Source organism: Nerophis lumbriciformis, linkage group LG08, assembly GCF_033978685.3.
Source record: "Nerophis lumbriciformis linkage group LG08, RoL_Nlum_v2.1, whole genome shotgun sequence".
In the NCBI taxonomy this organism is placed as follows: Eukaryota; Metazoa; Chordata; class Actinopteri; order Syngnathiformes; family Syngnathidae; genus Nerophis; species Nerophis lumbriciformis.
In genome coordinates, this window is record NC_084555.2 from 24,972,940 (window position 1) to 25,000,000 (window position 27,061).

The 27,061-nt window shown below is 41.1% G+C and overlaps 1 protein-coding gene across 1 annotated transcript in view; it reads right to left on the minus strand.

Annotated features, from left to right (window-relative positions):
• The window catches only part of eipr1 (EARP complex and GARP complex interacting protein 1), a 160,402-nt gene that overhangs the window by 110,894 nt on the left and 22,447 nt on the right, over positions 1-27,061 (minus strand). The window contains exons 3-4 of the mRNA XM_061968519.1: positions 10,804-10,936; positions 7,575-7,731 (exon numbers count right to left, since the gene is read on the minus strand). Of these exons, the coding sequence (XP_061824503.1) occupies positions 7,575-7,731; positions 10,804-10,936 (290 nt within the window). The remainder of the gene's footprint in view (positions 1-7,574; positions 7,732-10,803; positions 10,937-27,061) is intronic.

Consider the following 27,061-nt stretch of genomic DNA (forward strand, 5'->3'; position numbering starts at 1 on the left):
ATTTCGTTACATAAGCTCATGGTAGTGGAGGATAAAAAAACAATAAGGTGCATATATAAATAAATCAATATATATAAATAATATACTGTATATATAATATATATATATATATATATATAAAATAAATAAATATATTTAAATATATATAAATAGATAAATAGATTACTGTACAGATAAATATATTGCACTTTTTCACATGCGTCCACGTTTATGGATGTATGTTATATTGTCTTTTTATAAACATCATGTCAAACAGAGGCCAAATAACATACTTGCCAACCTTGAGACCTCCGATTTCGGGAGGTGGGGGGTGGGGGGGCGTGGTTGGGGGCGGGGCTAATAGGGGAGGAGTATATTTACAGCTAGAATTCACCAAGTCAAGTACCGTATTTTCCACACCATAAGGCGCCCTGGGTTATAAGCCGCGCCTTCAATGAACGGCATATTTCAAAACTTTGTCCACCTATAAGCCGCCCCGTGTTGTAAGCCGCATCTAACTGCGCTAAAGGAATGTCAAAAAAACAGTCAAATAGGTCAGTCAAACTTTAATAATATATTAAAACCAGCGTGATGTGGGCGCGCATGGAATCGTATATCAACATGGACGGAGCTGCGTGAAAAAAGCCACCCGGCCTCTTCGCGTAAACTTAAACTTACCTTAACCACTCGCTCATCTTTTCTTCATCCATCCCTTCGAGTTAGCTTTTATGATGACGCCGGCTGGAAAGGTCTCTTTTGGCAAGGCCTTCCTTTTGAATATCACCATGGGTGGAAGTTTCTGGCCATTAGCATGGCAAGCTAGAACCACAGTGAAGGATGACTTCTCATTCCCTGTGGTGCGAATATTCACCGTACGTGCTCCCGTTGTATCCACAGTGCGGTTCACAGGAATATCAAAAGTCAGTGGAACCTCGTCCATGTTGATAATGTTCTCTGGCCGGATCTTTTTTTCAGCTATCTTGTTTTTACAATATGCACGGAAAGTAGCCAGCTTTTCTTGAAAGTCTTTAGGCAGTTGCTGTGAAATAGTAATCCGTGTGCGGATGGAGAGATTGCGTCTTTTCATGAACCGGATCCCTGTCGCTTAGTAGGAGCCATTTTGTGGTCTTTACAGATGTAAACACACAAAGGAAATGAAACGTACGGTAATATCCGCGCGCTTTTTCTTCTTCTACGCGGGCGGGTGGTTGCTTACAGTAGAAGAAGAAGCGCTTCCTGTTCTATGGGGGCGGGTGCTTACCTTGGCGGTTGCTTGCGTAGAAGAAGAAGCACTTCCTCTTCTACGGGGAAAAAAGATGGCGGCTGTTTACCGTAGTTGCGAGACCGAAACTTTATGAAAATGAATCTTAATATTAATCCATATATAAAGCGCACCGGGTTAAAAGCCGCACTGTCAGCTTTTGAGTAAATTTGTGGTTTTTAGGTGCGGCTAATAGTGCGGAAAATACGGTATTTCATATATATATATATATATATATATATATATATATATATATATATATATATATATATATATATATATATATATATATATATATGTATGTATGTATGTATGTATGTATGTATGAATGTATGTATGTATGTGTATATATATATATATATATATATATATATATATATATAAGAAATACTTGACTTTCAGTGAATTCTAGCTATATATTTATTTTATTATATATATATATATATATATATATATATATATATATATATATATATATATATATATATATATAAATAAAAGAAATACTTGAATTTCAGTGTTCATTTATTTACACATATACACACACATAACACTCATCTACTCATTGTTGAGTTAAAGGTTGAATTGTCCATCCTTGTTATATTCTCTGTCACTATTTTTGTAACCATGCTGAACACCCTTTCGCAGGTACCCAGAAAGGTTTCGAGTACCACCAAAAAAACTGAATCTCTGAAGACAGTATAAAAATCTGTGTTAAAGGTGTACAAATACTGTTTGTATAATAAGCATGTTATTTTTTTACAAATGAGGGTTAAGAGTTCAGTACTAAAAAAAAAAAGAAAAGAATGTGGCTTAAGTACAGTTTTTTAATTTAGCTGCTGCATTTTTTGGTTGGGTTGTTTATTTATTTTGAGTAACTTCTATACATTTCTAAACGGAGGAGGAATGTAATAGTGATCTATGTTTGTCTGTTGCCATCTCCTGGTGAATGTTGGCTATAGCATACTGGGGTTACTTTTTGGTTGGCCAACGATTTACGTGGTGTTGCGCACCTGACGTCACTCAGGTCCGCATGGAGCTGGAGGGGGCGTGGCTTCCAGCTCCGCCTGGATTTCGGGAGATTTTCGGGAGAAAATTTGTCCCGGGAGGTTTTCGGGAGAGGCGCTGAATTTCGGGAGTCTCCCGGAAAATCCGGGAGGGTTGGCAAGTATGCCAAATAATGAAGTGATCTCTTCCAAAACAATAACTACTATCAAAGCAAATTAGAGATGTCCGATAAATGCTTTAAAATGTAATGTAATGTAATGTCACTCCCCTCTCCCACACACAACACAGGAGTTGCAGCACGACTGCAGCATGAGAGGTTTACTGGTGACGCTTGATGACCTCATCAAACCGCCGCGAGCGGAGCATAACAACAACAAGAATGTGTTGTTGCTGGTGCTGTAACCTGGCTAACAAGCGAGCTCGCTTGGTGACTGACTAACGACACCATGTCTATGGTTTGGGATTATTTTAAAGTGTCTCTGACGGATAAAAAACTGGCAATTTGCAATGACTGCAAAAAGTTGGTTATGCGAGGAGGAACCAAGACGTCTTCCTTTAATTCGAGCAATTTGATCTCCCACCTCTTCAAAAATCATAAAGAGATACACGATGAATACAAGCGGAATATGGATGAAAAGCAAACACCGAAAAAAAGTAGTACCACACAGTTGTCGCTTAAAGACTCCGCCGAGAAAAAACAAAAATACAACAAAAACCACCCCAAGGCGAAAGCCCACGTTGTGGTCAAGGACAACGCACGCAGTATGGCAAAAGCTACGGTGGAGTTTGGTGTGGCTAGTCTGCCCTGCATGGCACACACTTTGCAGCTTGCAGTGAACGGAGGTGCCCTGTCTCAACGCAGCATTTCAGAAGCTCTGGCTGACTGCTAGGCCACTTCAAGCACTCACCACTAGCTTGCAGCACATTTTTGTTACTCATACAGATACGTTAGAGCTGGGCAGATTGAGCCCAGTTTATAATTCACTGTTATACAGTATACCAGGCAGTTTTGCACTAAATGAGGACTATGTTATTGTTTACTTTATTACTCTAGTATACTCTGGACTGAAGCTGTGTGCCTTTATTGTTTTTGTAGCTGTTTTGAGGCATGTTTAAAAAAAATAATGCACTTTGTGAAAGTCAATGTATAGTATTTCCCATAGTTGTAGTGGGTATCAGGATTATCTCAGGGAGAGCATGTCCCAAATTCCAAGCTGCTGTTTTGAGGCATGTTAAAAAAAATCATGCACTTTGTGACTTCACTAATAAATATGGCAGTGCCATAACTTGAGTTGATTTATTTCAGAAAACCTTGTTACATTGTTTAATGCATCACAACAGAATTAGGCATAATAATGTGTTGATTCCCCGACTGTATATATCGGTATCGGTTGATATCAGAATTGGTAATTAAGAGTTGGACAATATCGGAATATCGGATATCGGCAAAAATGCCATTATCGGACATCTCTAAAGCAAATAGATTAGAGACATACAGTTAGATAGTCTGATCTGAGAAATCTAATCAACATTCATTTGAATAAAACAGTGTCCAGTTCAACCATCTATCCATCCATTTTATACCGCTTGTCCCTCTTGGGGTCGCAGGAGGGCTGGACCCTATCTCACCTGTAATTGGGCGGATGGCAGGGTACACAAATCGCCACCTCACCGCATGGCCAACACAGATAGACAGACAACATTCATACATTAGGGCCAATTTAGTGTTGCCAATCAGTCTATCCCGAGGTGCAACTCTAGCTAATCTCAAACATGCAGTACTCAATGGCAGATCTTTAAGTAACAAATCATTTTTAATTAATAATTATATTTTCTGTTATATTCTCGATTATGTTAAAATGTGGCTCCACAATGACACAGTAAATGCAGTTATGCTTGAATCTAGTCCACCTCACTTCAATTATGTGTTTGAAACACAACAAAACCAGAGAGGTGAGGGTGTTAGTGCCATATTCAGGGACAATATACTCACCTACAAATTGTCATTTGGGTTTTTATCATCATTTGAGTATGTGTCATTCAAAATTGAAATATAGCAATCCTCCATACTTTATATCACTGTTTACAAACCAAATTAATTTCTTGATGATTTCTCAGAATTACTTTCAGTTGTGCACATTGATTTTGACTGTTTGGTCATTACAGGGGACTTGAATGTGCATGTGGATGCTGCCAATGACAGACATACTAAATAACTTAGTGCTGTCCTTAAAATATTTGGGCTAACCCAGCATGCAAATGAGCCCACCCACAGCAGAGGTTAGACTCTTGATTTGATCATTACAAAGGGTGGATGTTTTCGAAACTGCTTTATTGGATCATTCGTGTGTTTTCTTTGACTTGTCTGTCAGACTCAACTACCAGTTGGGTGGTTGTTTGAGGAAGACTCATAAATGACAGCATATGGACACATTTTGTTGAAATGATTAGGTATAAAAACACCCCGTATGCTCATGTTGAGGATCTTTTGAACTCTAATACATCAAGAGTTGTAAATGTGTTTTAAATAAAACAGGTTAGAAATCTGGTGGTAAAAATTGAATCAGACTTGAACTTTAACAGCCACATTAGGTCAATAACATCAGCAGCTTTTCACCAACAGAAAAACATTGCTAAATCAAAGGAATAGTGTCCAAAGCAGACTTAGAAAGACTAATACATACCTTTTTCTCCAGCAGGTTAGACTACTGTAATGGCCTTCTCACAGGGCTCTCTAAACAAGCTGTAAAGCAGCTGCAGTACATTCGAAATGCTGCTGCTTGAGTTCTGACTAAAACTATGACATATGACCATATCAATGCAGTAAGCTTAGCTTTTTCACTCGTAAAACCGATGCGACTAATTGCAAAAAAAAATGTAGCACAGAAAATTGTATGTAGCACAGACAATTTTTTGTAGCAAAACTCATATATGGATATGATGATTTGGCCCATAAACTTACCCTTAAATGGAAATATCAGTTGATATAACTAAATATCTCCACCATGCATTGATTTTAAATTTTTGGGACTGATGGGAATACCAAGTACACAAAAACAGGTACAAAAAGTAATAAAAGCAGGTTTTGTATAATACGATCCCAACTTAAAAGGTGTTTTGAGATAAGAAAAAAGAAAAAGCCTTGAAAATAATAAACGAAAAGTCAGATATAATCTCTAATCTTCTTTAAAGAAACATTTAGCTATGCTCAATTAATCAGCTAACAAAAACATAAAATAACAAAAATGTAAAGTGCTCTGGTTTAAGAGGATATGTTTACAAATCAGCAGCAACATGAAAATAATTGACAATAAACATTATTATAGAACATACACACAAAGATTTTAGCCAGGAACACCAACATGCCAACTGCTTCATGATGCTTTGTGGCAGGCTGTGTTCTAAAAATTACTTTAAAAAAGTCATTCATTATGGTTACTTGTTACTTTACCTAAAAAGTAATTGAATTACTAACATAATTAAACTTTAATAAATGTAATTAATTACTAAGGAAAGTAATAATTGCGTTACTTAAAAAAAAAACTTAAAATATCTGGCATAATGGAGATAATATAAGTGTCAGTGTGTGCGTCTGTGTGTGTGCCTTTTAAAAGGCAGTGCCTGTTGCCTAATGACGTTTGACATCAACAAGTCTGAGTTTGAGCTGTTTTGTTAGCTTAGCAGGCAGTTTGTCGGCTCTGACGGCAGCTCTTTTGAATCTTTCACTGGCTTGTGTTACCTCTGCTTATTAAATAGATTGAATGTGCTTCCATAGCTGTACGTTTTTGTCAACTAACGGGGTAATATTTGAATGGCAAGTTTGTCACTTCAATCATTCATTTGTTGTGCAATATTCCTTCGACCTATAGTTTCAAGCGCGGAATGGTGAGGCTGAGTTTCAATTGTATGCTTCTAAAATTTGGAATAGTCTTCCAGAAGATGCGAGAAAGGCCTCAATGTTGGCAATGTTTAAATCCAGGCTAAAAACACTTTTATTTAATTTTGTACATGACAACTGATATTATTCTATCTCCACTCTTTGACTTTAATTTGAGTTATGATTGTTTTATGATGATTTCATTTTAAGATTTAAATTTGAATTATGATTACAATAAAGATTTATTTTCTTTAAATTTCTTGTCAAGCACTTTGAATTTCCTTGTGTGCGAATTGTGTTGTAAAAATAAATGTACCTTGTCTTGCCTAATCCATGTTTTTATTTTATCACATTTGGACTATTGCAATGCACTGTATGTTGGCCTAAACAAGGCTTTACCCGTATGTCTGCAGTTAGTCCAAAATGCGGCTGCATAGTAGGCAAAAGAAAACATTATCCCCGTTTTAGCGCCCCTCCACTGGCTCCTAGTCAATTTTAGAATTAATTTTGTATTGTTTAGTTTTTTAAATCTCTTAATGGATTCATAGCAACAATATATTTCTGACCTCTTAAAAAGCTATTCCCCTACAAGGTTTTCTGTGTTAATTTCTTCTTATGATTCATTTCTTCCTATCGCCCTTTCAAAAACTGCAACTATGTTGTTGCTCTGAAGCTTTGGAATGATCTCTATCTGGAGATAAGGATATTACCCTTTATAATAACTTTTGTGTCTTAAAACATATCTTTATTCTTTGTTAGCTTAGTTAGCTCTGTGTTTTATTATTTTATTGTATTTATTATATTAAGTCTACTGTAATTCTGCTCTTGACTGTGTCCATTTTTATCTTGTTTTTAATGTGTACTTTATTTTAACTGCACTTTGTGAAACTTGAACAGTTTTCAAAAGGTGCCAGACAAATAAAGGGGATTGGGTTGGATTTTCTGTAAGCTTTCAAATTTGTTAGTAAACAAATTAGAAGAAGTTTAAGTTATTATTATGAAAAAATGTTTTAAGTATTTAGGCCGAAATGTTTGAAATAGTATTAATTCCTATGGCATCTAGTGTAGTGGTTTGTTTTTTTAAAGCAGCATGAGGATTATAAGGCAGTTCTTGGAAAACGTTATCATCTCTCAGGGGTCCGTGGTCCCAAAAAGTTTCAGAACCCCTGATCATGGCATATTAGTGACTATCATAACATCACACACTGTTCAATGGAATTGGGGGTAGTTTTTGTGAGGGAGTCTATGCTATGAAATGCACACATGAAACCAATGCAAGTTGTCAAAAATGTAATTTCCAGTAAAAGTAAGTGGATGATCATTGAAGAAGTCCGAACAGATTAATAGAAAGACCAATAGATAGATGTATAAATAGCTCGATAGGTAGATCGATATGTTCTATAGCTTCCATTATTTGTTCAAATATTGCGGTTTCCCCAAAACACCTACCAGGCTGCGTTGCCATGGGCACTGTTGTCTAGGTGACAGAGCAGCTCCAGGGTTTGGGGGTTGTGGGCTGAATCGTCAGGTGACTCGTGATTTCCTATCTCCCAATTGGAGGGCATCCGCCATACTGCTGCACAGGACACCACCCTGCTGTCATTAGCTGGGGATGACACATTGAGATATACACAGATTGCTACAGTAAATGCAGGCTGTTTTGTAGTGCAGGGGTGGGTGCAGTGATGCAAATACACTCTAATCCACATCGCAAATTAGTTGTCTTGGCACAACCACTGTAATGACAGAGACCTGCTAATTGGATCTGGTGAAGTGTAGAACTGATCAAGCAACTTCTCTAAAAGTTGGAGAAGCAATAGGAGGTGAGAACATGTTGCAGTCGCAGATATTGAGTGGGTGGGCAGAGATTGGGCAATGAAACACAAGTGCCAGTTTAATTTGTTACATTCAAAAGCAATGTGATGAGAGTCAGACTTTTGAGTGCTTGCAGTAATTTGGCAAGCAATCATTTTAAATTAAAGTATGTTCTTGTACTTAAAGCGGTATCAGAGAATCATTGCAAGGGAGTATAAATATATATATATATATATATATATATATATATATATATATACATATTTTGTTTACTTCTAGTGCTACAACTTTTTTTTATAATACCAAATGTTTCCCTATCAAGAATCATTTTGAACTCAACATTAGGATGCTTGCCGTTATAGTCTGTGTCAGTAGCGACTTTGCTTTAGAGACAAGCGGGTAATTTCACCTCCAGATCTATTATTTGGTGCTTGTGTCACACTCTTGTGACTGTTTTAGGACTTGCTTTGTTTTTCCCTTTTGTGTGATGTCTAAGTTCCTGTCCAATACTCTTATTTTGTAGTTGTACTTCCCATGTTTGGCCACAGAGTGCTGGCTCCTAAGCCTGTCATTGATTATCAACAGGGACACACGTGTACCTGATTGCCAATCAGACTCCTATTTTCCCATTTCCTATTCTTTCAGACAGTGTCGGATCAATGCTCTGCTTGGTATGCTTCATTTATTGACTGTCTATATTTCTCCAAAAGAAGTTCCATGTCTTGTACCCTTATTAGCTGCACTTAACTTATTTTGTTACTTTCCATTAGTAGTTGCGTGTTCTCCCACTCCCTTGTGAGTGTGTTTTATTTAGTTTATCCATCCTTCTATCCATCAATTTTCTACCGCTTGTCCCTTTCGGGGTTCTGGAGCCTATCTCAGCTGCATTTGGGCGGAAGGCGGGGTACACCCAGCTCATCGCAGGGCCAACACAGATAGACAGACAGCATTCACACTCACATTCTCACACTCGGGTCAATTTTAGTGTATTAAATACAAACCCCGTTTCCATATGAGTTGGGAAATTGTGTTAGATGTAAATATAAACAGAATACAATGATTTGCAAATCATCTTCAACCCATATTCAATTGAATGCACTACAAAGACAAGATATTTGATGTTCAAACTCAAAGTTTTTTTTTTTTTTTAAATAATAATTAACTTAGAATTTCATGGCTGCAACACGTGCCAAAGTAGTTGGGAAAGGGTATGTTCACCACTGTGTTACGTGGCCTTTCCTTTTAACAACACGTTTGGGAACTGAGGAGACACATTTTTTAAGCTTCTCAGGTGAAATTCTTTCCCATTCTTGCTTGATGTACAGCTTAAGTTGTTCAACAGTCTGGGGGTCTCTGTTGTGGTATTTTAGGCTTCATAATGCGCCACACATTTTCAATGGGAGACAGGTCTGGACTACAGGCAGGCCACTCTAGTACCCGCACTCTTTTAATATGAAGCCACGTTGATGTAACACGTGGCTTGGCATTGTCTTGCTGAAATAAGCAGGGGCGTCCATGGTAACGTTGCTTGGATGGCAACATATGTTGCTCCTAAACCTGTATGTACCTTTCAGCATTAATGGCGCCTTCACAGATGTGTAAGTTACCCATGTCTTGGGCACTAATACACTCCCATACCATCACAGATGCTGGCTTTTCAACTTTGCGCCTATAACAATCCGGATGGTTCCTTTCTTCTTTGGTCCGGAGAACACGACGTCCACTTTTTCCAAAAACAATTTGAAATGTGGACTCGTCAGACCACAGAACACTTTTCCACTTTGTATCAGTCCTTAGATGAGCTCAGGCCCAGCGAAGCCGACGGCATTTCTGGGTGTTGTTGATAAACGGTTTTCGCCTTGCATAGGAGAGTTTTAACTTGCACTTACAGATGTAGCGACCAACTGTAGTTACTGACAGTGGGTTTCTGAAGTGTTCCTGAGCCCATGTGGTGATATCCTTTACACACTGATGTCGCTTGTTGATGCAGTACAGCCTGAGGGATCGAAGGTCACAGGCTTAGCTGCTTACGTGCAGTGATTTCTCCAGATTCTCTGAACCCTTTGATGATATTACGGACCGTAGATGGTGAAATCCCTGAATTCCTTGCAATAGCTGGTTGAGAAAGGTTTTTCATAAACTGTTCAACAATTTGCTCACGCATTTTTTGACAAAGTGGTGACCATCGCCCCATCCTTGTTTGTGAATGACTCTACTTTTATACCCAATCATGGCACCCACCAGTTCCCAATTTGCTTGTTCACCTGTGGGATGTTCCAAACAAGTGTTTGATGAGCATTCCTCAACTTTATCAGTATTTATTTTCACCTTTCCCAACTTCTTTGTCACGTGTTGCTGGCATCAAATTCTAAAGTTAATGATTATTTGCAAAAAAAAAATGTTTATCAGTTTGAACATCAAATATGTTGTTTTTGTAGCATATATCAACTGAATATGGGTTGAAAATGATTTGCAAATCATTGTATTCCGTTTATATTTACATCTAGCACAATTTCCCAACTCATATGGAAACGGGGTTTGTACTATTATTTTACTCACCACCCGCTTCACATCTTCTGCATCTTGGGGTCACGCCGCTAATGCTGCGTTTCAAATCCTGACAGCTTGATTGACAAAAAATATTTGCTTGATTCCCATTGCTAAATCAGTATTATAGTTTTTTCCTTATTTTTTTCTAATATAATGTAATAATACTGTATATGTCCTAATTACTATTAATGTGGTTGTGCCCTGTCTAATCAGAAAAAAACAATATATATGTATGTTAAAAGACAGAGGGAAAACACAATTCATCAGCAGGCAGTGAATGGAGAAAGACCAATATGGAAACAGTGGGACTTACTTTTGTTGTAGCAGGTGGTCACCACTTCTTTATCTGCAGGACTCGCACCAATGTGCCATATTTCCCCAGCTTGGTGAAGAAGGACATTTTTATTAATGATGTTATTCTCATCATCAAAGTCAATGATGTGGATCTAGAAGGAAGGAAAACAGGGACAAAGAGATGTGAAGAATTAGCACATATCGGTGTCCCTTTAAGTCATCTAAAAGCACATTATAAGGGGATATTAGAAATGGGAATCACAGCCATAACACAAGGGAACAACAACAACAAAATGGTACCACAGATTTTAATGTTGATTCTAACTTTTAGGTCTTTTCAATTCACCAAATAGGAATTACCTCAACTTCTAGCAGCTCTGTTTTTAGGACAATGCACTTTTCAATAAATGTACATTTCATGTGTATTTTCATGCATGGCCATCAGCTACCATTATCTTGAAATGAACTGGATGTGTTATATTATTTATTATTAATTGTAATTGATGTAATGGATAATGTATAATGTAATGTATAGTTTTTTTTTTGGGGGGGGGGGGGGGGGGGGGGGGGGGAGAACCAGGGACCCTGTCTGTTACATGACACTTTGTTATGTATGCAAATGTTGTGAAATAGTGCGTACATAATCACAACTATATATGCTAACTTGTGCAATAATACCTGCACACACACATCCGTGTGTGCAAAATAAGTGTGATAGGGCAATGTGCAATTTACACCAGCTCTTTACAAACTTGTGAAACTTGTGAATTAGCACATTGTAATGGGCAATGTGCAATTCTCTTCTTATATACAGTATCTTAACACTCAAGCACTTTAGCACCTGAGCAGTTTAGTACTTAAGCACTCTTACACTTAAATACAACTTTCCATGGTCATTCAATTGCTTGTTGGTCATTAGTAATTTGGTTTATTCTATTGCTTTATCGTTGTATATGGCCGTGTTGTCCTGTTTGGTTTTGTCCTGTTCTTATGTGTTTCACATTAATTGCCGCAGGGACGAAAGATGGTAATTAGCCACTCTCTACAATCTTGCATATTTACACTTGTGTGGTAATTATTAGGCACTGTCCCTGTTTTAAAAATGAAGTCAAAGTCAAAGCTCTGCCATTTACAATAATTTCTGATGTAACTAGAAAAAACACTCTGACAGCTCAACCATCTGCCAGGCCCTATCTTCTAATAATAAATAATCATTAAAAAATATCCTGAATCCAAAGGTGATCAAATCACTCACAAATATATTCAATTGTTACTTAAATGATAAATGATAAATGGGTTGTACTTGTATAGCGCTTTTCTACCTTCAAGGTACTCAAAGCGCTTTGACACTACTTCCACATTTACCCATTCACACACACATTCACACACTGATGGAGGGAGCTGCCATGCAAGGCGCTAACCAGCACCCATCAGGAGCATTGGTGAAGTGTCTTGCTCAGGACACAACGGACATGACGAGGTTGGTACTAGGTGGGGATTGAACCAGGGACCCTCGGGTCGCGCACGGCCATTCTTCCACTGCGCCACGCCGCCGTCTTATCAAATATCTGATATTTCCTAAAAGTTGAATCCAAATCTGCTCATAAGATTTTGAGCTATGATGCTGACTTACAAACACAGACAGACGGACAAAACAAACCGCAGGGAATACATTATCCCTCCTGCCGGAGGTACAAAACCAAAAACCAGTGAAGTAATTGGCACGTTGTGTAATTCGTAAATAAAAACAAAATACAATGATTTGATAATCCTTTTCAACCTAAATTCAATTGAATAGACTGCAAAGATAATATATTGAATGTTCGAACTAAGAAACTTATGGGTTTTTTTGCAAATCATTTTTAACTTAGAATTTAATGGCAGCAACACATTGTAAAAAAGTTGGCACAGGGGCATTTTTACCACTGTGTTCCATGGCCTTTGCTTTTAACAACACTCAGTTAACGTTTGGGAACTGAGGAGACCAATTTTTTAAGCTTTTCAAGTGGAATTATTTCCCATTCTTGCTTGATGTACGCTTAAGTTATTCAACAGTCCAGGGTCTCTGTTGTGGTATTTTAGGCTTCATACTGCGCCACAGATTCTCAATGGGAGACAGGTCTGGACTACAGGCAGGCCAGTCTAGCACCAGCACTATTTTACTATGAAGCCACGCTGTTATAACACATGCAGAATATGGCTGGCTGAAATAAGCAGAGGCGTCCATGATAACGTTGCTTGGATGGCAACATATGTTCGGTGACCACAGGTGAAGCGCTAGCTCTCCAAAATCGGGCCCCACATCTGCCGTCCCCTCCAAGGTTTCTCATTGTAATCCCATTGGGTTGAGTTTTTTTCTTGCCCTTATGTGTGATCTGAGCCGAGGATGTCGTTGTGGCTTGTGCAGCCCTTTGAGACACTCGTGATTTAGGGCTATATAAATAAACTTTGATTGATTGATTGACTTTGATTCTGGACCACCATCCATTGCTTCAGGAAGGGGAAGCAGTGCACTGTCAACACCGTGTATGGTGAGTATGGTGTTCTACTGACCTCGACTGCGGATGTTGTGGATTAGTGGAGGCAATACTACGAATACCTCCTCAATCCCACCAACACGTCTTCCTATGAGGAAGCAGTGTTCATAGCTGTTCATAACTTTAATGGACAGAACTTCTAGGCGCAGTCAGGGCGTTGAGGAGATCCGTTTTGGTGGCTGCAGGATAAGGGCTCTGCTTTTTGCAGAGGATGTGGTCCTGATGGCTTCATCTGGCCAGGATCTTCAGCTATCACTGGATCAGTTTGCAGCCAAGTGGGAAGCGACTGGGATGAGAATCAGCACCTCCAAGTCCAAGTCCATGGTTCTCGCCCGGTAAAGGGTGGAGTGCCATCTCCGGGTTGGGGAGGAGACCCTTCCCCATGTGGAGGAGTTCAAGTACCCCGGAGTATTGTTCACAAGTGAGGGAAGACTGGATCGTGAGATCGACAGGCGAATCGGTGCGGCGTATTCTGTATTGCGGATGCTGTATCAATCCGTTGTGGTGAAGAAGGAGCTGAGCCCTTCGGAAGGCAAAGCTCTCAATTTACCGGTCGATCTACGTTTGAATCACACATTAAGAGTGTTACTAAAACGGCCTTTTTTCATCTCCGTAATATCGCTAAAATTCGTTCTATTTTATCCACTAGCGACGCTGAGATCATTATTCATGCGTTCGTTACGTCTCGTCTCGATTACTGTAACGTATTATTTTCGGGTCTCCCTATGTCTAGCATTAAAAGATTACAATTGGTACAAAATGCGGCTGCTAGACTTTTGACAAGAACAAGAACGTTTGATCATATTACGCCTATACTGGCTCACCTGCACTGGCTTCCTGTGCACTTAAGATGTGACTTTAAGGTTTTACTACTTACGTATAAAATACTACACGGTCTAGCTCCAGCCTATCTTGTCGATTGTATTGTACCATATGTCCCGGCAAGAAATCTGCGTTCAAAGAACTCCGGCTTATTAGTGATTCCCAGAGCCCAAAAAAAGTCTGCGGGCTATAGAGCGTTTTCTATTCGGGCTCCAGTACTATGGAATGCCCTCCCGGTAACAATTAAAGATGCTACCTCAGTAGAAGCATTTAAGTCCCATCTTAAAACTCATTTGTATACTCTAGCCTTTAAATAGACCCCCTTTTTAGACCAGTTGATCTGCCGTTTCTTTCAGAGTCGGGACCCGGGGTGGACCGCTCGCCTGTGCATCAGTTGGGAACATCTCTGCGCTGCTGACTCGTCTCTGCTTGGGATGGTGTCCTGCTGGCCCCACTATGGACTGGACTCTTACTATTATATTGGATCCACTATGGACTGGACTCTCACAATATTATGTCAGACCCACTCGACATCCATTGCATTCGGTCTCCCCTAGAGGGGGGGGGGTTACCCACATATGCGGTCCTCTCCAAGGTTTCTCATAGTCATTCACATCGACGTCCCACTGGGGTGAGTTTTTCCTTGCCCTTATGTGGGCTCTGTACCGAGGATGTCGTTGTGGCTTGTGCAGCCCTTTGAGACACTTGTGATTTAGGGCTATATAAATAAACATTGATTGATTGATTGAGGTTCCCATCCTCACCTATGGTCATGAGCTTTGGGTTATGACCGAAAGGACAAGATCACGGGTACAAGCGGTTGAATGAGTTTCTTCCGCCGGCTCTCCCTTAGAGATAGGGTGAGAAGCTCAGCCATCCGGAGGGATGTAAAGCCGCTGCTCCTCCACATCAAGAAGAGCCAGATGAGGTGGTTCGGGCATCTGGTCAGGATACCACCCGGACGCCTCCCTTGGGAGGTGTTTAGGGCACGTCCGACAGGTAGGAGGCCACGGGGAAGACCAAGGACACGTTGGGAAGACTATGTCTCCCGGCTGGCCTTCGAACGCCTCGGGATCCCCCGGCAGGAGCTGGACGAAGTGGCTGGGGAGAGGGAAGTGTGGGCTTTTCTGCTTAGGCTGCTGCCTCCATGACCTGACCTCGGATAAGAGGAAGAGGAAGGATGGATGGATGGACTTTGAAATGGGAAAATATTATTTGTATTCTTTAATGACTTGTATACATCAGTGCTTTTCACCAGTGGTTTGGCAAACGGCAGGCGGTGGCCCAAATTGTGAAGTTTTTTAAAACTCAAATTCTGTAGCATGTATTCAATACAATTACATTAAAGTGCAGTTTGTAAAATAATGCGTATCAACACATAAGACAAGTTTAATGATTATTTCTGAATTAAAAAAAATAAATTTATCCACAATTTCAAAAATGATTTGAATACAAAGTGTCTGTCTGAGTTGTTTAGTACATTTTATATCAGAGGAGTTGAATCTTTGCAGACACATAAACAAAAAGTCTGATTAAAAAAGCCTTATTTTAAATAAATTAGTAGTTGTGTTTATTCTCCCAGTCGGGACTAATAAAGACTCCTGTGAGTGCCTGCAAGCTTGTTACTAAAGCCGCTGCTCCTTCTAAGTGTTGTTTCAACTTCTATGCTAGTGTTAGTCATCCATCCATCCATTTCTACCGCTTCGGGGGATGCTGGAGCCTATCTCATGTCTTTATTTTTTTATTCTGGGCTGCACTTACAGCTGTGTAAGGGGAAGAGGCACAACGCTGGTCGAACATTATTTACGTCGTGACGAGCCTGATTTTCGCACGGTGGAACAGGAGGTCGCACACCTTCACGAACAAAAAACACACGCAAACGTACAAAAACATTTGCGGATACACACAGGATCACGGTCAATAAAGGTGAATTGTTACGGCCAGGATTATACCTTGTCAAATTGACATGGTTGAGCTATAGGGAAATTCTTTTTTACCCATGAATGCTTCTAAAATACTGTTACCAAGTACATCAGTTGGCCTTGTGTCATCAGGTGACATGTGACCCGACCAAATGGCAGTGTGTACAAATTCACCGGTGTTAGACCTAAAACTGAACCTTGGAGAACACCACAATCCCACTTTTCTTCTGATGAGGAGTTCTTACGAAATTACAAAACAGTACTTAAGAGACATAGTGTGAAGTTCAAAACTATGGTCCACTGTATCAAAAGCTGCCCTTAAATCCAGTAAGAACAGGAAATACTTCTCTCATGTCCATGTTAAGTCTAAGATAATTTGTAACTTTGATCAAAGCTGCCTCAGTGCTGTGATTTGTCCGAAAACCGGATTGAAATGCTTCATGCAGATCGTACAATCTCAAAAAAACTTACAAGGGACCAGGACACCCTTGAAAAAAAGATTATTTATATATTTAGGCTCACAAATATAGGGTCCTGGATCATCATTTGTATCTAAGTAGTCTTTGATGGCTCTCATAAAGTCTGTCATGATTACCGTATTTTCCGCACTATAAGGCGCACCGGATTATTAGCCGCACCTTCAATGAATTACATATTTCATAACTTTGTCCACCAATAAGCCGCCCCGGATTATAAGCCGCGCCTACGCTGCGCTAAAGGGAATGTCAAAAAAACAGTCAGATAGTTCAGTCAAACTTTAATAATATATTGAAAACCAGCGTTCTAACAACTCTGTCCCAAAATGTACGCAAATGTGCAATCACAAACATAGTAAAATTCAAAATGGTGTAGAACAATAGCAACATAATGTTGCTCGAACGTTAATGTCACAACACACAAAATAAACATAGCGCTCACCTTCTGAAGTTATTCTTCATTCGTAAATCCTTCGAATTCTTCGTCTTCGGTGTCCGAATTGAAAAGTTGGGCGAATACGGGATCCAAAATGGCCGGTTCCGTCTCGTCGAAGTCACCGGAGTCAGTGTCACTGTTGTCCAGCAGTTCTGTGAATCCTGCCTTCCGGAAAGCTCGGACCACAGTTGTGACCGAAATATCTGCCCAGGCATTTACGATCCACTGGCAAATGTTGGCGTATGTCATCCGGCGCTGTCTGCCCGTCTTAGTGAAGGTGTGTTCGCCTTCGGAGCTGTGTGAAAAAAGCCACCCGGCCTCTTCGCGTAAACTTCCCTTAACCACTCGCTCATCTTTTCTTCATCCATCCATCCCTTCGAGTTAGCTTTTATGATGACGCCGGCTGGAAAGGTCTCTTTTGGCAAGGTCTTCCTTTTGAATATCACCATGGGTGGAAGTTAGCATGGCAAGCTAGAACCACAGTGAAGGATGACTTCTCATTCCCTGTGGTGCGAATATTCACCGTACGTGCTCCCGTTCCACAGTGCGGTTCACAGGAATATCAGTTGCTGTGAAATACGGTAGTAATCCGTGTGCGGATGGAGAGATTGCGTCTTTTTATGAACCGGATCGCTTAGTAGGAGCCATTTTGTGGTCTTTACAGATGTAAACAGGAAATGAAACGTACGGTGATATCCGCGCGTTTTTTCTTCTTCTTCCGGGGGCGGGTGGTTGCTTACAGTAGAAGAAGAAGCGCTTCCTGTTCTATGGGGGCGGGTGCTTTCCTTGGCGGTTGCTTGCGTAGAAGAAGAAGCGCTTCCTGTTCTACCGGGAAAAAAGATGGCGGCTGTTTACCGAAGTTGCGAGATCGAAACTTTATGAAAATGAATCGTAATAAAGCGCACCGGGTTATAAGGCGCACTGTCAGCTTTTGAGAAAAATTGTGGTTTTTAGGTGCGCCTTATAGTGCGGAAAATACGGTAATAGTCTTGTTGTTGAAGGGAAAAACGAACGTTGTGATGCGTCTGTGAAATTAATTATTAATTATTACACTGTATGCTTAAAATGACCAAAATATGTAAATATTACATGTTATTATAAATGTTCCTGTTACTACACTACACATATACTTACAGCATGTATATAAAACATTTATGGAGGTTTTAGAGAGCACATTAGAGGGACTCCCTTATGCTCGATTGTTAGCTGACTTTTGCTGATTATGCATGAGTTGGAATGTATAAAAACAAAGAAAAACCTGTGCTTGTTTCAGATAAGGATGGTGAATGAATATGGTCGATTACACAATGTTTTGTATTTTGTCACAAGTGTGTAGTAGCAGTAGGAGAACTACTGTATTTTCCAGACTATAGAGCGCACTTAAAATCCTTTAATTTTCTCAAAAATCGACACTGTGCCTTATAACTTGGTGCGCCTAATATACAAATGAATTCTGGTTGTGCTTATCAACCTCGAAGCAATTTAATTTGGTACATGGTGTAATTATAAGTCGATTCAATTTTGATTCATAAGGTTCTTAATCGATTTATTCTGATTTGCTTGGACTTCATGTAAATACATTTAATTTTGAAAATGTTTCAAATCTGTTACAAAATGCAAATGTATTTTTACTATGTTTCTCTTCGCTATAAACAACTTTGAATATTTTAAACTTTCTCAAAAGTCTCAGATGTACAGTTTTGAAATTAGAAATGAATTGCAAGTGAAAGTGTTATTGTATTACAACATTCTATAATTAAAAGCTGCATTAAAGTATTGTTTCTTCAAGTGCAAACTATTAGCAGTAAATATGTCAGCTCTTCTTCTGGGACTTTTATTTAGTTTGCGCAGACAGAATACAACACAAAGCAAATACTTTAAGCCCTTTGTTACTGCAGGAACTTTCCCATTTACTCGGGTCAGTAAAGTTCCCCCTGTGTTTCCAACAAAAACTACCCAGGTGGATTTAGTTCTTCAGGAACTTTCTAAGAGGTACTTTTGGAAGGTTCCTGGTACTTTCGAGCGGCGGGGTGTGCTGTCGACCGCTGATTGGTTGAACACAGTTGGGGGTGTTCATAAAACATATTTTTCGAACACACGGCCGCCATTGCGGAATATGTGAAGACGACTTGTTTATTTCTTATTTCTTGTGTATTTCTATTACAACAAACTTGACAATGGAGTAGGAAAAAAATGAAAGGAAATTTCGACTTGCAGAAACTTTTGTGTGGCATCTGTGTGCTAAAGAACACTGATTAGTGGACCTATCTTGCAGTATGTTTACTCAGTCGTAGTCTTCCAACTATATGCAGTTTAAAGTACCAGTAGAGTGGAAAAACAACTCTATATGGAAATTATTATCAAATACATCTGTTTTATGGCACTAAAAGACTCCCAAAGTTTGCAAATAAATAGATATGATCAAAATGTGTGTGAATGTGGAAATAGTGTCAAAGCACTTTGAGTACCTTGAAGGTAGAAAAAAGCGCTATACAAGTATAACCCATTTACCATTTAAAATAGTCTCAATCTCACAGAGACTCCCGAGCCATTTTGAGAGTTAATGAGGAAACTAGTCACGTGGTCCGTGACATAGAGTTAAGAACCACAAATCCCTTCCCCATCAACAACAATCATAATCAAGCAGACTTTGTGAGAGCCAACAATGATTGTTTTGATAAAAAATTATAATCGAGAACCTTATATTTTTGAGCCCGAACACAAAGACGATGAGCAATAAGTTTTAGAAGCCAAGTGCTAAACGGATGCAGCTTTATTGAAAGAAAATCAGCAGCATTGCTAGGTGCTAAACATACAAACTAACCAATGAGCCATACTAAAACAAATACTCACTGTACAATTTCCACTCTTGCTGGGATGCCGACAGATGGGATGCTCACATAATTCTGTTTAGATGAATATTCAATCACAATCCTCACAAAGTTTAAAAAAAAAGTTGAAGCAACTAACGTCTTATTCACCACTTGGGGGATGTCAAGGTCGACCAGTCCCTTGGTCCTTGGCCACATTTGTCTACTACCAGCTGAGAGATGCATTAGATGTAATCTAGATTTAACTTTTCACAAGTTTGAGACCAAGCAGAAACATTCGCCGGCTTAGTGTGTCAACAATTGCAGCGTAAACTAGAATTAGCTCACTGTTAGCAATGCGCCGCTAAAATAAGCCGTCTGCGTTGGTTGTTTTTTTTTTAACATGTCCTGTCCAGCCACCCAGGTAAATCATGTTGTTGATGTAGATGCCCATAATTGTTATACAAAATAGAATTGTGAGAGACTTCTCTTGTCTTATTTGTATTTGACTTTATTAAATTGATGTATTAGATGTTTGGCACAGCCAGACCGGAGCAGAAGAGGATAAAAAGAAGAGAAAAAAAGAAGACATAGGGGGGAATTGTGCAAACAAAACAGAGAGACAACAACAAAAACAACATCAACAGAACAACATCAGCAAATACGATATGTACACATATGATATGACAAATGATAGCGTAGAACCAGTTGCTGAAGTAGATAGTAATAACAATGAAGTGGCTTAAAACACTGAAAGTGATAGTTCCTATAAACCCTTTGTTCAAATATTTGTTCCACCTGGGGTGCGGGTATCTTGTCTGACTCACACCATACACAGCCTTTCCTTGTCACAAGTGTTCCTTTTCCCGGTCTCCATCGAGTAATTTCAAATGATCCAGCAATGCGTTTGAAGATGATTTTATTTACAAAACTCAAGGAACCAGAATAAACGGAATACTCGGGAAACAAAATTAAACACAGCCTATAGAAAGCTGAGGTCTACCGACAGGTGAGGTCAAAGACGGTATGCTGGTGCCCGACTGCCCATGATGCGCCCGGCGCACTCTTGCCCCTTATAGGCCTGGGTGGGAACTGTTCACCACCTGCAAAGGGTGCACACCGACATACACACATCCATCCATCCATCCATCTTCTTCCGCTTATCCGAGGTCGGGTCGCGGGGGCAGCAGCCTAAGCAGGGAAGCCCAGACTTCCCTCTCCCCAGCCACTTTGTCCAGCTCTTCCTGTGGGACCCCGAGGCGTTCCCAGGCCAGCCGGGAGACATAGTCTTCCCAACGTGTCCTGGGTCTTCCCCGTGGCCTCCTACCGGTCGGACGTGCCCTAAACACCTCCCTGGGGAGGCGTTCGGGTGGCATCCTGACCAGATGCCCGAACCACCTCATCTGGCTCCTCTCGATGTGGAGGAGCAGCGGCTTTACTTTGAGCTCCTCCCGGATGGCAGAGCTTCTCACCCTATCTCTAAGGGAGAGCCCCGCCACCCGGCGGAGGAAACTCATTTCGGCCGCTTGTACCCGTGATCTTGTCCTTGTCCCATCAATCACTCAAAATAATAGAAGAAGCATGGATTTAAGTATGATTCTTTGGCTCCTACAAACACAGAAATGACAGAGAGCATTATTGCACTACAAACGGAACAATAAAAATTCTAACAGAAATAACAATATTGATAAGGATTAATAGTAATAATTACCTCTATTATCAACATTACAATTGCTTCAAATGCAACAATACATAAATGTAATGATAACTTGAATAACAAAAGAAAGCAAATAAAGAGGAGGGGAAGAAAGAGGAGCAGACTATATTAACCTTATAGATTGATGGAAGAATAGGTTTAGCTTTAAAAGCCCAGCTCAAAACAGTAGGTGTGGTACCCAGAGAACAAGGGACCACCGCCCCCTACATAGGCAGGCCGGTCAGCAACAGGGCCCACAGAACAAAAAACAAAAAACAAAGAAAGGAGATCACAAACATGCCGACACACAAGGCAGCTGGCCACCGCGCAACACCACAGCATGCCACACGGTTATAACAACACTATCACTCCTATTTGGTTAATTTTCAGGTCACAACATGTAAATGGAGTATTGTTGGTGGTTCCTAATTGGTTTTAAGAGGGTATAATGGGCGCAAAAGAGGACCCTCCATCTGTTGACTAATTGTTAGCTATTTATTTACGATTTCAAATGCATAATAATAACACTGTGACATGTCTGAATGACTATCGCCCTGTTGCACTCACCCCAATAGTGATGAAGTGCTTCAAGAGGATAGTCATGTCACACATCAAGAAGACCATCCCAGACACACTGGACCCTCTACAGTGTGCCTACCGGCAGAACCGGTCCACTGAGGATGCAGTCAACACCGTCATCTACACCACCCTCACCCACTTAGAGGGCAAGGACACCTATGCCAGGCTATTATTTATCGACTACAGCTCTGCTTTTAACACGGTCATCCCACAAAAACTCACTGCTAAACTCCTCACTGTTGGTCTGACACCGGCTCTCTGTGACTGGGTCCTGAACTTTCTCACAAACCGGCCCCAGTCAGTCAGAGTCGGCAACCAGACATCAGGCACAAAGGTTCTAAGCACAGGGACCCCCCCAAGGCTGCGTGCTGAGCCCCCTATTGTACACCCTCTTCACACACGACTGTGTGGCCTCACAGAACAACACCAGTATCATCAAGTTTGCAGATGATACTACGGTCATCGGACTGATCACCGGGGGAGCTGAGGCAGCGTACAGAAGGGAGGTAGCGGAACTGTTGGCCTGGTGTCAGGATAATAATCTATCCTTGAACACAGACAAGACCAAGGAGATGATTATTTGGGCGATAGGCGAGGTACACCCTGGACAAGTCGCCACCTCATCAGATCAGGATACTAAAATTCAGAATACTTAATCAATTTCCATTTGACTCAGCACTTCCAAGTCCGAAAATCAGCACTTCCACTTCAAAGTCCGAGTCCATGGTTCTCGCCCGGAAAAGGGTGGGGTGCCATCTCTGGGTGGGGGAAGACATCCTAGGATGTCCCACGTGGAGGAGTTCAAGTTCCTTCACAAGTGAGGGAAGAGTGGATCGTGAGATCGACAGGCGGATTGGTGCGGTGTTTGCAGTGATGCGGACCCTGCATTGGTCCGTCCTTGTCAAAAAGGACCTGGGCTGGAAGGCAAAGCTCTCAATTTACTGCTCGATCTACGGTCCTATCCTCACCTATGTTCATGAGCTTTGGGTTATGACCAAAAGGACAAGATCACGAGTACAAGCAGCTGAAATTAGTTTCCTCCATCAGGTGGCAGGGTTCTCCCTTAAAGATAGGGTGAGAAACTCTGTTATTCGGGAGGAGCTCAGAGTAAAGCTGCTACTCCTTCACATAGAAAGGAGCCAGATGAGGTGGTTCGGGCATCTGGTCACAATGCCCTCCGAACGCCTCCCTGGGGAGGTGTTTGGGGAGACCACGGGCAAGCCCCAGAACACGGTGGAGAGACTATGTCTCTCAGCTGGACTGGTAAACGCCTCGGGATCCCCTGGGAAGAGCTGGGCGAAATAGCTGGCTGCTGCCCCCTGCGACCCGACTTCGGATAAGCGGAAGAAGATGGATAGATGGATGGCATTTGATAAGATAGAGATAAGCAGTCCTACATGCACATGGAAGACTGAAGTGTGTGTTCTATTGCAACAACGACACTGCAAGGGACACAAAGCTAACCATTATAGTGTCTGTGCCCTGCAGGTGTAAGAAAAAGCCTCTCTCCACACAACATCTGCAATTTACAGTTTCATTCACTCATTCCCATTTAAAACGAAGGTTCTTCTTTGTTATCATTATAGTGCGGCTGTTGCTTTGGTTCTTTCTCTTTCGTGTTTTCAGTCGACTTCACAGCGCTTTTCTTAAAATCATAATTTAGCCTTCAAAATTGAAGATTAAAACACTTTTAGAAGTAATTCTGATTCTGATGTTAGAGGATTCAGTGGATAAGGAATATGAAACCCACTGATAATAGGTAATTTATTCCCATTTTAAATAACCCAGCTCAAAAGAAACACACACAGTTGAAAGGAAGCATTACTGTGAACAGGCTTTAAATGTTCAGTTACTTAAAAGTGCTTTTTGTAACATTTACACGATGCCTAGAGGGCGCCAACTTCCCAATGTATTTTACACAGTATATCTTGCCCTCTTTTGGCTTCTTAACATATCTTAAGGTGTTTTATTTAATAATAGCTAGTTTGATAGCTATTGTTAGCTAACAACAACAATTTGACTGCAAATTGTTTGTTGCTTTACTTGGACTGCTTTTGTATGTGTGCATGCACTCCCTGCGCTTACGCGTGTTGACGAGACCGGGTGAGTGACCGCTGTAAACATCAATCATTTTATTTGGGCCGCTAAACGTTTTTATTACTTAACTTTGTAATTGTGAAAAATATACACAATTGTCAAACAAATGTGTTCTGTTCAAGGGGAACTGACATTTATTTGGAATTTTGCCTATCGTTCATGATCAGGGGCGGTATGGCGTAGTGGGTAGAGCGGCCGTGCCAGAAACCTGAAGGTTGCAGGTTCGCTCCCCGCCTCTTGACATCCAAATCGCTGCCGTTGTGTCCTTGGGCAGGACACTTCACCCTTGCCCTCGGTGCCGCTCACACTGGTGAATGAATGATGAATGAATGATAGGTGGTGGTCGGAGGGGCCGTAGGCGCAAACTGGCAGCCTCGCTTCTGTCAGTCTACCCCAGGGCAGCTGTGGCTACAAATGTGGCTTACCACCACCATGTGTGAATGAATGATGGGTTCCCACTTCTCTGTGAGCGCTTTGAGTATCTAATAATAAAAAAGCGTGATATAAAATCTAATCCATTATTATTATTATTATTATCATTATAGGAGACAAGAACACACATTTTTTTTTTTTTATTAGCTCTGTCCATGTTGATATACGATTCCATGCGCGCCCACATCACGCTGGTTTTAATATATTATTAAAGTTTGACTGACCTATCTGACTGTTTTTTTGACATTACTTTAGCGCAGTTAGATGCGGCTTACAACACGGGGCGGCTTATAGGTGGACAAAGTTTTGAAATATGCCGTTCATTGAAGGCGCGGCTTATAACCCAGGGCGCCTTATGGTGCGGAAAATACGGTATATATATATATATGTATATGTATATATGTATATACTGTATATGTATGTATGTATATATATTCATAAATTATATATATATATGTATATGTATATATGTATATACTGTATATGTATGTATGTATATATATTCATAAATTATATATATATATATATATATATATGTATATATACATACATACATACATACATACATATATATATATACACACACATACATACATACATACATACATACATATATATATATATATACACACACACACACACACACATACATACATACATATATATATATATCTATAAATGTATATATATATATGTATATATAAATGTATATATATATATATATATATATATATATATATACACACACATATATATATATATACATGAATGTATATATATATATATATATATATATATATATATATATATATATATATATATATATATCCCATCCCATCCATCCGTTTTCTACCGCTTATTCCCTTCGGGGTCGCGGGGGGCGCTGGAGCCTATCTCAGCTACAATCGGGCGGAAGGCGGTGTACACCCTGGACAAGTCGCCACCTCATCGCAGGGCCAACACAGATAGACAGACAACTTTCACACTCACATTCACAAACTAGGGCCAATTTAGTGTTGCCAATCAACTTATCCCCAGGTGCATGTCTTTGGAGGTGGGAGGAACCCGGAGTACCCGGAGGGAACCCACGCAGTCACGGGGAGAACATGCAAACTCCACACAGAAAGATCCCGAGGTCGGGATTGAACTCACGACTACTCAGGACCTTCGTTTTGTGAGGCAGACGCACTAACCCCTCTGTCACCGTGCTGCCCATATATATATATATATATATATATATATATATATATATATATATATATATATATCGAAGACTTCTATGGAAATGCAAGAACCGAGACTCAGATTTCCCTCGCCCGGACGCGGGTCACCGGGGCCCCCCTCCGGAGCCAGGCCCGGAGTTGGGGCACGATGGCGAGCGCCTGGTGGCCGGGCCTGTCCCCATGGGGCCCGGCCGGGCACAGCCCGAAGAGGCAACGTGGGTCCCCCCTCCAATGGGCTCACCACCCATAGCAGGGGCCATAGAGGTCGGGTGCAATGTGAGCTGGGCGGTAGCCGAAGGCAGGGCACTTGGCGGTCCGATCCTCGGCTACAGAAGCTAGCTCTTGGGACGTGGAACGTCACCTCGCTGGGGGGGAAGGAGCCTGAGCTAGTGCGCGAGGTAGAGAAGTTCCGGTTGGATATAGTCGGACTCACCTCGACGCACAGCAAGGGCTCTGGAACCAGTTCTCTCGAGAGGGGCTGGACTCTCTTCCACTCTGGCGTTGCCAGCAGTGAGAGGCGACGGGCTGGGGTGGCAATTCTTGTTGCCCCCCGGCTCAGAGCCTGCATGTTGGAGTTCAACCCGGTGGACGAGAGGGTAGCTTCCCTCCGCCTTCGGGTGGGGGGACGGGTCCTGACTGTTGTTTGCGCTTACGCGCCAAACAGCAGCTCAGAGTACCCACCCTTTTTGGATTCACTCGAGGGAGTACTTGAGAGTGCTCCCCCGGGTGATTCCCTCGTTCTACTGGGGGACTTCAACGCTCATATTGGCAACGACAGTGAAACCTGGAGAGGCGTGATTGGGAAGAATGGCCGCCCGGATCTGAACCCAAGTGGTGTTTTGTTATTGGACTTTTGTGCCCGTCACGGATTGTCCATAACGAATACCATGTTCAAGCATAAGGGTGTCCATATGTGCACTTGGCACCAGGACACTCTAGGCCGCAGTTCTATGATCGACTTTGTAGTTGTGTCATCGGATTTGCGGCCTCATGTTTTGGACACTCGGGTGAAGAGAAGGGCGGAGCTTTCTACCGATCACCACCTGGTGGTGAGTTGGCTGCGATGGTGGGGGAGGATGCTGGACAGACCTGGCAGGCCCAAACGCATTGTGAGGGTTTGCTGGGAACGTCTGGCAGAGTCTCCTGTCAGAGAGAGTTTCAATTCCCACCTCCGGAAGAACTTTGAACATGTCACGAGGGAGGTGCTGGACATTGAGTCCGAGTGGACCATGTTCCGCACCTCTATT